This window comes from Episyrphus balteatus, chromosome 1 (assembly GCF_945859705.1).
Source record: "Episyrphus balteatus chromosome 1, idEpiBalt1.1, whole genome shotgun sequence".
In the NCBI taxonomy this organism is placed as follows: domain Eukaryota; kingdom Metazoa; phylum Arthropoda; class Insecta; order Diptera; family Syrphidae; genus Episyrphus; species Episyrphus balteatus.
Genome location: NC_079134.1, coordinates 102,239,659 through 102,252,790, shown reverse-complemented (window position 1 = coordinate 102,252,790; position 13,132 = coordinate 102,239,659). Strand labels below are relative to the sequence as shown.

The window sequence follows — 13,132 nt, the reverse complement described above, 5'->3', positions numbered from 1 at the left end:
AAAATAAGAAATTTATAAAATTCATTCATTCATGGTTAAAGAAAACGTAAGATAATGAAATTTAAAGTACACTGAACGAAAAAAAGCTAATATTTTCTAAACTGGTTGCGATAGAAACTTTTTCTATTCGGTTTCAGAACAGTCAAAAGTGCACCTATCAGCCATTTCAGGCTTATCCAATTTCTACCGGACACCCTGCATATAAGAACTGGTTTCATTCTTCCAAAAAATGTTTAAATCTTTTCTGAAGGTTTTAGTCAGAAAAATTCTATTATCCTCCGTTCTTGAAATATTACCGTTATGAAATGCAAAAAAGGTTTTTTTTTTATAATGGTTATATTTAAAAAACGGAAGCCAATACAATATTTCTGACTTATGATCCGAGTTAACCAAGCTTAAAACCTTCAGAAAAGTATATTTTGGTTTTTGTGGCAAAAATTTTGTGACCAGTAACTTTTCAACTTTAGATTAAATTAAGTTTGTATTTGGCTTATTAACTGAAATTCAAGATATCTCGGGCAAGAGATATCGGAAAGAAGAAAATTACCCCACATAAAAACATAATCTCGAAAGCAGCCAAAATGACGTTTTTTGAATTTTATTATGGTGATATTCCAAAAATGGAGGCCAGTCAAATTTTTAAGTTTAGGATTCGAGTTCACCACCTTAAAAACCTCTAGAAAAGCGTATCTTGATTCTTGTGACAAAAAAAAGTTCAATTTTGCTGACCATTTATTTTTTAATTGCCGCTGTTTGCTTGTTTTTATGCCAAATGCGGATCTGGTGGATTACATAAAATAAATTCTTTCTTGGATGGTTCTTTGATTTGGAGGTACAGTGGCGAGCAAAAAAATAGCAGCGAATTGAAAAATATTTTAAATAAAGCATTAAACATTAAAAGAGCTTTAATTTTGGAAATTTTTTTAAGCAAAACTCCTCAAGTTTCATTAAATTTAAATTTTAGTACAAATGGAATTTAATTTATTTAGCTTAAAAATAATCCAAAGACAAAATAAGCCTCACATTAAAGCGAGCAAAATAATAGCAGTGATTTTCTTTTCCTATTAAATTTAAATAAAATAAGGGCGAAAGTTTCAAATAAACGGTATTTTATTAGAGAAAAGGTAGTATTTGCTCCCATGACCGTTATTTTTAATTACCGCTTCGCAACGACCTTTCATGAAGTCGTAAAGTCTCTGAGATCTTTGCGTGGTTAAAGATCACCAAACCTGCTCAGCAACGGTCAATAACTCCCGTTATTTTAAGTTTTGGCTTTAGACACATCTCCTTTTATATCCCCCCAAAGTTTCTAGAAGGGATTGAGGTCTGAAATACTGAGCAGGTCACTTTATACCCTAATTTTAGTATCTTGGTACCAATGCCTGGCTGCTCTGCTGATGTGTTTTGGGTTATTATCCTCTTGGAAGACCCATTTAAGCTTCATTTGGTGTCGAAGTAATAGCAGCATAATGTATCAGGCAAAGTCCATAGTAGCAGAAGTATCCCCAAAACTTTATACTGGACCCTCTTAGTTAATTAGTTTTTGTAATGTATCTAGTTTTGAATTTCGTTTTCCGTTGTCGTTAAACAAATTGCCGAGACCCTAAATCATAATAAAGAACCAATTTTCTCTCATCAGTCCAGAGAATATTCAAGAGAATATAGAAGGTCTAATATTATGTTTTGGGGATACTTCTGCTACTATGGACTTTGCCCAATACATTGGATCAAAACTGTAATTAACCAGCTCTGGCACCTGAATAGTTTGCAAAACATTATGCTGCTATTACTTCGACACCAAATGAATCTTAAATGGGTCTTCCAAAACACATCAGCAGAGCAGCCAGGCAATGGTACCAAGATACTAAAATTGGGGTCATAAAGTGACCTGCTCAGTCTTTCAGACCTCAATTCCTTCTAGAAACTTTGGGGGGATATAAAAGGAGATGTGTCTAAAGCCAAAACTTAAAATAACGGGAGTTATTGCCCGTTGCTGAGCAGGTTTGGTGATCTATAACACCGCAAAGATCTCAGAGACTTTACGACTTCATGAAAGGTCGTTGCGAAGCGGTAATTAAAAATAACGGTCATGGGAGCAAATACTACCTTTTCTCTAATAAAATACCGTTTAATTGAACCTTTTTCGCCCTTTTTTTATTTAAATTTAATAGAAAAAGAAAATCACTGCTATTATTTTGCTCGCTTTGAAAAAGTGAATTTATTTTAAAACTGTACCATTTCTAAACGAAATCAATTAAAAAAATCTTTGCACTTATTCACCCAATAACATACATACATAGTACTTGAGAACATTTTTTTTAGGATAAATTAGTTTTTTAATTAAGGTTATAAAAAAAGTTTTTGGAAACTCGCTCTGTCGCCGCTATTTCCAATAAAACCTCAAATAAAAATATGTATTGAATAAATCCTGAATAAAAAAACCCTTTATACTTTATATTTTCTTTTTTTTTGTTGCATCTAGACATGTGTTAAAAACTAAACTTGAAGAAATCTATCTAAAGCAATGTATGTAGTTTACAATTAAAATTAGACAACATAACTTTACGATTAGTAAAACAAAAAGTACTTACCATTTCTTGAGGTTTACATTTGTTTTCTTTTTGCGTTTAATCATTCCACCAAAATATTTCGGATTAACGATTGAAAGTACCGGTGACATTCTTTCAGAATTTAAATTGAAATTAGTTTCAATTTTAATTCCCGGGTAAGTCATGTTCAAAAGCGATTGATTCTTTATATCATTGCACGACGGTGATCGTGGTACTACATACACGTTTTCTGATGGCGGCTGCAAATGTAGATGCTTCAAGTTATTTATAAATTGATACAATCTATCACATGATTCCTGATTGACCGTTGAGAACTCTTCATCGTAAAATTTATTTTGAAATGAGGGCACGTTCTTTGTTATGTCATTTTTATTTGATCCGTATGGTTCAACTGAGTAAAAGTCAACATAATTCATAAGATTTATCTTTCCGAAATCATCTTTTGAAGGAATTTGATATGGATACTGATTTCTCACTTTCTCATTATAACCATAAACCGAACAAATTCCAAGAAAAGTGGATAACAGTGGTTCCAAAACTTCCAGAACAAACATTTGTTTCATTTGCACAACTTTATGTTCAATAAATTCATCAAAATCTTCAGTGGCTTTGGAAAGTTTTCGCGATTTCTTCTTTTGATGACTTTGAGGATCCTTCTGAAGTAATAACTGCCTCTTGTGCTTTTGATAATCTCTCTTAAACTTTCGACGCAACTCAATATTTTGCTCAATATCCATTTTGACTAATTTGGTCTTAACTGTCGGGGAGCTTCGAGCATCTTCAACTTCGCTTTTAATCGACAATTTTGTGTCGGAATTATCTTGGGGTGCGAAATGTTTGTTCTGAACATTGTTAGAACCTGCTTCGGTATTTGGACTTTCGCTTACAGTTTGTTCTTTCTGTTTGAAGAATTTAAATAAATTTATTGAGCTTATGTTATTGTTGGTATTTTGTGGGGTCTGCGTGATAGCAACTGGCTTAGGAGTAGCATCTGCTTGTACAATCTGATTAGCATTGGATTGAACACTAATGGTTCTTTTTAGCTCATTCAAATTTTTATTTTTTGAAGGAAATGCAGAGACAAAAGAAGTTTCTCTGGAAATCATTTCGGGTCTACTCTTAACAGCCGTTACAACAACATCGCGATCATTTGCTAGGGTTTTCTTCGGTTTATCTGTGACACCTTTGTTGAGTATTTTTATTTCCGGTTTAATGTCACCTACTGATGAGACAGGCGGTATAACTGGACGAGCCAATTGGGCTTCTAGAGAACTGACAACACCCAAGCTTGGTGCGCGAACTGTAGCCAGTTTCCGAGGAGCCAATGGCTGATTGCATCCCGAATTAGAACGTTGAGTAATAGACGACTGAAGTAAGTGCTTTAGAAGAACATTTTGAGTTTCATCCGATTTTGGATTCGTTTGCTTTTCAACTTTTTCTGTTGAAGAAGGCTCATTACCTAATATTGTACCGGGTGCTGAGATGAGACGTTTTTGTTGACTTTGGCTATGAACCATTGATTCCAAGCTTTTATTTTCAACTCTCTTGGCTTTGCTATCTTCATTTGTTTTAGTAACTTTTAATTGAAATCTATTAACATTATTTTGGACTGCCAAAGTTATTTGTTTGCGTAGAAGGTAGTTGTCTTCTAGCATCTTTCCAATCATCGTATTGTCGGATGATTGTTTTGTATCCTTCCCACTTGCTGCTTCAGATGTAGTAACTGTCTTTGCTGTCAAAATTAGGGGATTCCTTGAGGCGGTTTTAGGCAAAGAAGCGCTCATTCTAGGTAGTATATTCTCAGAACTGGTTGATGATACAACCACAGTAGTTGGTGTTGTTTCTGTGGTAAGGCTCTCAAAAGACTTGGATACATTAGAATCAGTTTCTATAACACGATATTGTTGGTTTATATAGGAAGGACTGCTCCTGGGTACCTGTTCATCATATGTAACAGGTTTAATTATTGATTCCTTAGACTTTTGTAGAGTTTTATTTCCAACTGAAAGACTGCTTATCGTTGTTGTCTCGACAGCATCATCTGATGTTTGGCTTTGTTGCTGTTGTTGATGCTGTTGCCCTTGAGACACCTGAGGAGTGTTGTCTAAAAAAACCATTTCATCTTCAAATATTTGTTTCGGCAAAGTGCTTACATCCAATTGAGAAGGTTGAACGAAATTTTGCTTGGAAAAACTTCCGCTTGACGTTGATTTAAATCCCATGTTTGGTAATTGTATTTTATTTCCAACCAGGGTAGCTTGAACGATCTTTGAATTAATCTTTGGATTTAAATGCACCTGAGAGAGCTGCACAATTGTAGGAGCTTTGATTTTATTTCCCCGAATGTTAATAACCTATGAATAGACATAAATTAAGAATTGTTTGTATGATATAAAAAAAACTGTATGCAGTTCAAACATTATAAAACAAATTTTCTATCCTACATCGTCATCTTGTCTTCATGTCAAAAGGATGAATGTAGTAAATAGAAAAGGGAATGAGCATTTTACTATGAAGCCATGGCCCCGAGTGTATAGAGATACGTTTGGTATCAAATGAAAGGTAGCGTTAAGCTTGTTATGTGCGTGAAATATTTTCAAAACCAAACAAACAAAAGTTAGAGCTTTGGGTCGAGACAAGAAAAAAAATTTCGAAAAAAATGATTAAAAATGCCCCTCCCCGCTAAACGAAGGGGAATAGACATACCCCCTTCCATACGATTTTTGTCCTCTCTCGACCCAACCTACACGCTCTAGCTTTTTGGCACATTACTCCTGTATCACCCTATAAAATACATTGTTATCAATCAAATACAAATCTTATAATAAACAAAATAAACATAAAAAGGCGTTGAAATATGCTTTTAAAATAATAAAGATAGATTCTAGGGTAAATAAGTAATTTATTTGTATCCAAAAACACTTTTTATTTGCACCCGACTTCGTATATATGAATGTATAATATACATTGTATATGTATGTAATTCAATTTTAAAGTTTAAGTGACCTCAACTCCAAATTTATAAAGCGTTTCGCCAAGGTACGACAGTGGGCTCATCAGTTAGATTTGTCGTACCCTAACTAAGACGCCTTATTTTGGTCGATGTTTACCGACACTATATAAAACTCACAGATTCTAGGGTAAATAAGTAATTTATTTGTATCCAAAAACTCTTTTTATTTGCACCCGACTTCGTATATATGAATGTATAATATACATTGTGTATGTATGTAATTCAATTTTAAAGTTTAAGTGACCTCAACTCCAAATTTATAAAGCGTTTCGCCCAGGTACGACAGTGGGCTCATCAGTTAGATTTGTCGTACCCTAACTAAGACGCCTTATTTTGGTCGATGTTTACCGACACTATATAAAACTCACAGCTTGAACATACTGTGAATTTTAATATTCTTAGCCTGACCACGGGCATACATTTTCTAAGTGTCTCAATTTAAACAAATTCCCTTAGTTTTCTGTTTTTTGTTAGACGAAATTCTTGTCTCAAGTGACGCGCAGTGTATGTGCTGGTTAATTCTTAATAAATATTGAAATCTTTTAATAAGAATTAAATCTTTTTCCACGTGAAGTCCGTTTCTCTTCTTTTTTTTAAAGAGAATGACTTCAGGTAAGAAGTGGCAAATGTCAGGATACATTTCTCTTCTCTTAATCCACAAATTGACAATTGTTTTAAATTTAAATAGCATTTTTATCATGACATAAACATACAATTTGCTTTCATTTTTACAGACGGAAGATGAGCAAGTTCAACCGCTATGTTCAAAAAGAATTTAAAATCCATCTTTATTAGTGTGATCCACGTTATAATGCAAAATAATAAACCATATAATTAATTAACCCCACCCATTATTTTGCTACATACATCTATACCAATATATGCTGAAAGTTTTAGCTCTCAAAAGTAAAAGGAAGAGGGAGCTCATCAGCTTTGAAATATTAGACTTTTTATACTCTTAATATCTGATTATATCGTAATAGGACTTGGCTTGGAGTTAGAATTTGGCTTAAATATGATAAGCACGCATGCTTCCGACAAACAAGTTAATTATTTTCATGTTTCTTTGGTTTTGAGTCATTCATATTTCATTGATTAATTCTGTTTTGTTTCAACTTTAAGCAATAAATAGGGATCGGGTCAAAATTCTGGCTTCAAAATTCTGCTTTTCAAAATTCTGCTTTTTTAACGAAAATTCTGTTTTTCAAAATTCTGCTTTTTTTCTATTCTGCTTTTCAAAATTCTGCTTTTTAAAATTCTGATTTTCAAAATTCTGCCAGCATTATACTTAAACAAAAAAATTCTGCCAATTCTGTTTTTTTTATAGCATATGTGCTGACTAAAGAAAAATACACCTCATTAATGTAATTCAACATAGGTACTTTCCTAATTTTTTTTTGTTTAAGTGTCGGAAATATTTTTTAAAATGCATAGACTGACTTTCTTTCGAATAAAATCTATAACTTATTGGAACCGATGTTGTTTGATACAAAATATTCCTTTTCTTATTCAAATTTTTGATTATTCATCTTTATTTGATAAATTAAAAAAAATTTGAATTATTTTCGGAAATGTTTAGTATTTAAACAAAAATTAATATGCATTCAAAGAATGACAAATTATGTAGGTAAGTAATCAAATAAGCAGACAATTTATCAAGAAGATGATTTTACAGAATTTTGCAAAAAATTAAAAAAGGGTTTGGAAAATGTTAAAAAGCGCGCGCTTTTTAACATTTTCCAAACCCTTTTTTAATTTTTTGCAGAATTTTGAAAAACAGAATTTTGAAAAGCAGAATTTTGAAAAACAGAATTTTGAAAAACAGAATTTTGAAAAGCAGAATTTTGAAAGCAGAATTTTGTGAAGCAGAATTTTGAAAGCAGAATTTTGACCCCGGCAGAATTTTGACCCCAACCCAATAAATACTTACAGACGAATTTAAATGAACAATAAATATCTGTCAAAAAATCACTTAAGTAGTGGTTTTTTATGAAAGAAAAAACATATCATTAAAAACTTTATCACGTCACAACTTGATTCACCTCATAAATTAAAAAAAAATGAATAACTAGACATGAGCACCTAGCTAGAACAGCATCTGAGCAAAAACTTTGAGCCTGTTGAGCGCCCACTCACACTTCACTAAAAAAGCTGAAATTTCACTTGAGTAATACAAAACACATATGCAACCAATTTTTGAGTGGGGAACAACGGAAATGTAAAAATCAAAAAATATGACCACCCTAATCTTTATCCATTTTCACTTTCGGAATTCATTTGTGGAAAGTAACTCAAGATTTCCTCTCCAAATTAAATTAACTCTATACCATGGAAGAAATATGGGATTTAAAAAAATATATATTCTTCTGATGAGAATTTTTCAAGAATCTTTTGAACGCAGGGAAAAGAATCAATTTTTGTTTGCTTCTAGACACACTAACCAAAAATAATGTCAAGCAACGCGGGAAAAAATATCTTCGCGAATAAGTAAAATCGTTGGTTATTAGACCTAGTTTTGAAGGGATACAGTGTATAAAGCTATTTAAAAAATGGACACATTAAAGTGTGTGGGGTCGTCAAAAAAAGTTTCCTCTCAAGTGGGTCGCGATCTCAAAAAGTTTCCAGCGTTACCGCTTACCGACTTTAGTCGCTATTTGCTACCTTTATTAGGTCTGAACGAGCAAGCGAGGACTTTTTATTGAAAGCCAAATTCGCACCCGTGTGCCGACAGAGGGTTAAGTTTTTTATTTTAACTAAACATCTTTTATGGAAGGAACTGTATCTACTTCTTAAACTGAAATTTTCCAAATGCTTATTTGCTGTAGTATGGAGTTACTTTTGAAAAATATTTCTAACTTTTACTACTTATGTTGGAAAGCAAAATACAGATAATATCAGCTACGCATATAGTCTTGCCATTAATTAATGTCTGTGATAATAAATTGTGATAATAGCTCTAAGTTTTTGTTGTAGTGTTTTGTTTAGTTTTTTATGTTAATTTATTAAATTCACTAATTTAAAATTCAAATTCAACAAAACAATAAAAATGTACTAAATTTTCAATTTCACCAATGCTCCTTATGTACCTAATTGTAATTGTATTTTTGGTCATATTAGTCAAATTAAAAAAACCCTGAGGAAGCTGGAAAGAAACCGGCCAAACGAAGGGTAACAAAAAGATGGTTTTGTAAAATTTGACAAATTTTTTAGTGTAAATATTCCACTGTTGTTAGGCTTTTTTGGTCCACATAAACAAAATGCGAATAAAAACAAGTTCTATCCCATTATTTTCCCAACGTTTCGTAAGTGCTTCCTTACTTCAGCAGGGGTATTTATTCAATTTAATTACTCAAAACATAATACACAATTCGCTTCCCTCAACTCAAATATGACACTTATATCACAGCTGGGTAACAGGTACAGTACCTGGAACGGAACTCGGTCCTTAGGGAAAGTTAGTACCCGAGCATTTCTTCACAAATATAGGACCTGGGGGTCAATTCCCGATCTGTGAAGCTGTGAAGTGATAAAATTAATATCATTTCAAATTTCACAGCGTTTTTTCATTTTATCACTTCAAACTCAGTGTGATAAGATGTGTACTAAAAAGAACTAAATGAAAAAAACTTTCATTTTTGAGAAAAAAAGCTTATATGAACAAATGTTTTCATAATAAACAAATTCGAATTAGCCTCCCTAGTGAGTAAGGCGGTTGCCTTTTACTCTACCGGCCTAGGATCGAATCCGGGTGTAGTTGAGATTGTTTATTTTTTTAAAATTGTGTTTCTATTTTTTATTTGTTTATTATTTTTCAAAAGAATATTGGGTTGTGATAAATAATTTATCATGTGAAAAAATTTAGACATTTGTTTTATTTCTTTCACAAATCAAGAATCGAATTTATTATGAAAACGTGATAAAACTTATCACTTCACATTTTCACAGATCGGGAATTGACCCCTGATCTAAGTTCACGAGGCGGTCTTAAGAATTAATACGTATAAATCTGATCTAACTGTCATTCTGACAATATTTTGATGTTTGAAACAATTAATTTTTATATTTAAGGGAATTTAACAACAACAACAAAAATTAGACAAAAAGTAGAAAATAATCAAAAGACTATCTACAAATAAAAAAAAAATGTGGTTTAATTTAACAAGAAGCCAAGAAGCAAAAGAAATTTAATTTTTTATCAAGAACTTTTAGTCAAAAATGAATTCATGAGCGCGGAAATGTATGATCTGGTAAACATAGGCAATGCAGAAATACAGGTCAACAAAATCGACAAAAGTGTCATTCAAATACTAGAGGTATAAACGGATCTTCGACCTTAAGTTAGTGACAGTTTCGGAAAGACGTACATGTACATAAAAAATATATTTTAATAAAAATTATAAACTATAAACCTGTGCCTTTTTAACTACATTGCGTGACAAATTTTAAAATGGTTTATAGGCAAGTTTGAGTTAGTCGTAGGCTTCTGTTTCCCGGATTGAATGTAATTTACTCGTAATTTACTTTCAGCGCTGTCGGGTGTCGAGAAATGCTAATGCAAAACGTCTAAGTAAGGACCATCTTTAATGACTTGGTTGTTACTTTTTGAATGATCGGATAAAGTCGAAGTATTTTTTTGGTAGATACTTCTTCATGAAAAAAGTGTTCTTTTGTCCATTCTTCCTGTTTTAAAATTGCATTTCTCACTTCAAATGTTTATGGTAAATTAAAAAAAAAATAATGATTCAAAATAATTGAAATCAACAAAAACGCACTTGCCGAGCGACAGAACACTCAAGAAATTAAAAAAAAACTGTCAGATATCTCTAAAAAAGAATGTAATTTATTGCTTTTATTCAAGTACTAACTGCTAGACTACCGATTTTGAGATCCTAACTTCTACTGAGTCCTAACTAATACTCTGTACCAATTTGACTGTACTAGGGCTTAGTATTTTTGTGAAAAAATAACTTGGTACCGATTTGAGTACTAACGATTGGTATAATAACCAGGTCCTAGCTAGTACTCGGTCCTTAATTGACAGTACCTGAGACAAGAAATTAGTTGGTACCGATTTGAGTACTAACTTAAGAACTAGGACCGGTATTAGCGCTTGGACTCTGTGAAGAAATTGGCCGTAAGAAATTTTGTTAATTCCCTGCAAGAGGCTGTGCTCCTACAAAAAATGTTTTTTTTTTGTTAGATGGTAGAGGGTAGGAATAAAACCCACACCTCTGGCTTCATAGTCCATCGCACTTACGAAATTAGAACAATAAAAACCTTCAGAAAACAGATTTGAACAATTCTAGTTCAATAACTTTACGTTTAAACAAGTAATTTTAAATAAACACAAACCTTGCGAACAATATTTGACACAGACTTTCCGTCGTTTGTTACAATTCTCCTAAAATTTAAAGGTTTAAGGAGCGGCACAGATATGGTTGTATTGCCAATCGAAACTTTGGCTGTATCATCGACAGCCTGTGTTTTCTTTTCTTCCTGAGGACGGTTTTGCTTATCCTCCATTAATTTAGATGTATCTATTGTATTTTTCATGGTATCTGTAGACTCAAGAATTGAAAATATTTCATTCTCTTTGGGCAGGCAAATGGAACTGGCGTCCGACACTTCCTTTGATTGATTATTTGTGAGACCATCAATCGAAGTATTTGTTTCGAAATCAATCAAAATATCATTTTCTCGATGAAGTAGCTTGAAATTACTCAGCGTTTCCATAGATTCTTTTCCTGAATCTTGAAAAGATTCAGAATTTTCTTGTAAATTGCTTACATCAATTAAATGATGCTGCGAGTTCGACTGACGATATTCATCGGTGGCACTTGCTTCCGCATCAATTTTATTAGTGTGAAAAATTTCTTTAAAATCCATAGATTCAGAATCGGATGACTTTGTAAATGTTTTCAATGTTGAAATAGTCGATTTATCGACGATATTATTAACATCACTCAAATCACTTTGAATCGAATCCACGGACGACATAGCATTTGCAGTTGTTGGCGATTTAACTAATGATTCACTTTTAATTTCATTTTCAGTTTTTAATAAATTTGTATCACTTCTATTATCCTGGTCATTTGTGGTTCTTTGTGGTGGGTTTTCTAATTTGAGTTTTTTTGGACAGTTGTTGAAATCCGAATTTTTACGAACTCTTTTCTGCATTTCTTGGTTATTGTTTAATTTTGAAAAAGAAAAATAACTAAAAAATATATTATAAAATAAAATTATTTCGCTTTAAAACTTCATTTGTAACTCAATTCTAACAACACGACGATGAAAATATTAAAATAAACATAGCTGTGTAGGGCGATAACTTGCAAAGATTTGGTGTATGCTGTATGATGGCTGAATGAATTCGAGACTCGTTTTAGTGGAAAGTTCATTTGTCATGTTCATTTTATGTGGGAAACACAATTTATGTAAAACCCTGTGTCCATTGTATATAAGTGCCGGGCTACACGGTGATTATTCAATCGCCTAATGCCGACTTTTCACGAGTCGATTTTTTTAATCGCCTAACCAGTCAGGTTGTTGGAAAGAGGGGTGAGGATATTTTTCACTTTTTGACGTTTGTTCCTAGAAAATGTAAATTTGAACGTGATTTGGCACAACACTTTGTAGCCACGGTCTAATAATACGTGTGTTAAGGCCTGGCTACACAGTGTTGTGCCCAATCACGTTCCAATTTACAATTTATAGGAAGAAACGTCAAAAAGAGGAAAATCCTCACCTCTCTCGCCTACAACCTGACTGGTTAGGCGATTGAAAAATCACCGCCCAAGTAACAATTTTGCTTACATAAGGTCCATTTTGTTTGATTCGACAAGCTATAGTTTGTATACGTTTAGTTTAAGGCTTACTTACGCAAGTAAACCATTTTGGAAAAAAGGAGGTCTCCTTAAGGCTATCTAGAAGTGTTTTAGAATAACCCCCCAACTAACATTTTTGATTACAGGTTTCGAGCTCAAAGGGCTATTCGCACCTATAAAACTGGTATACTACTCACGGTAAAAAAATATCAGTAAACGCTGATATTTATACCTCTAAGAAACTTTTTAGGAGTATCTTATAGTGGGATTATAGGTGCGATGAAAAATTCTCTGTAAGCATTGTATAAAGCTTCGCTGGACTTCTGTTTAGTGTCACACTATAATGATGTTGGGAAGTGCTTACAGTGTCATAATATAATAATGTTAGTTGGAAAGTGTTTGATTTTTATTCACACTTAAAAATTCTCAAGTGCGTTATTGTAATTATTTTTTGTGTTAAATAGCTTAAAATAAAATATAAAAACAGTTAAAATTGGTGCAAAGTTTAAAGTATTTCTCTTTTATACTGTTAGTATCAACCTAGCTCCTCAGATAAACTTGGTTTATAAAAATAAGTTAATACTAAAATAAAAATCAATATAAATGCAACACAATTTAATTTCTTTTTATTTCTCCTCCTTTTATTTCCCCTCCTTTTATATCCAACCTCACTTTTTATTTCTCCTCCACCACTTTCGTTTGTTGATGACAAACTTTACAGTAGT

General features: G+C 32.5%; 1 protein-coding gene across 1 annotated transcript in view; it reads right to left on the bottom strand.

Moving 5' to 3' along the window:
• Nucleotides 1–11,925, bottom strand: part of LOC129907847 (histone-lysine N-methyltransferase trr) — a 34,073-nt gene extending 22,148 nt beyond the window's left edge. The window contains exons 1-2 of the mRNA XM_055984260.1: nucleotides 10,936–11,925; nucleotides 2,592–4,924 (exon numbers count right to left, since the gene is read on the bottom strand). Of these exons, the coding sequence (XP_055840235.1) occupies nucleotides 2,592–4,924; nucleotides 10,936–11,760 (3,158 nt within the window). The 5' untranslated portion in view covers nucleotides 11,761–11,925. The remainder of the gene's footprint in view (nucleotides 1–2,591; nucleotides 4,925–10,935) is intronic.
• Between the last annotated feature and the right edge of the window lie 1,207 nt (nucleotides 11,926–13,132).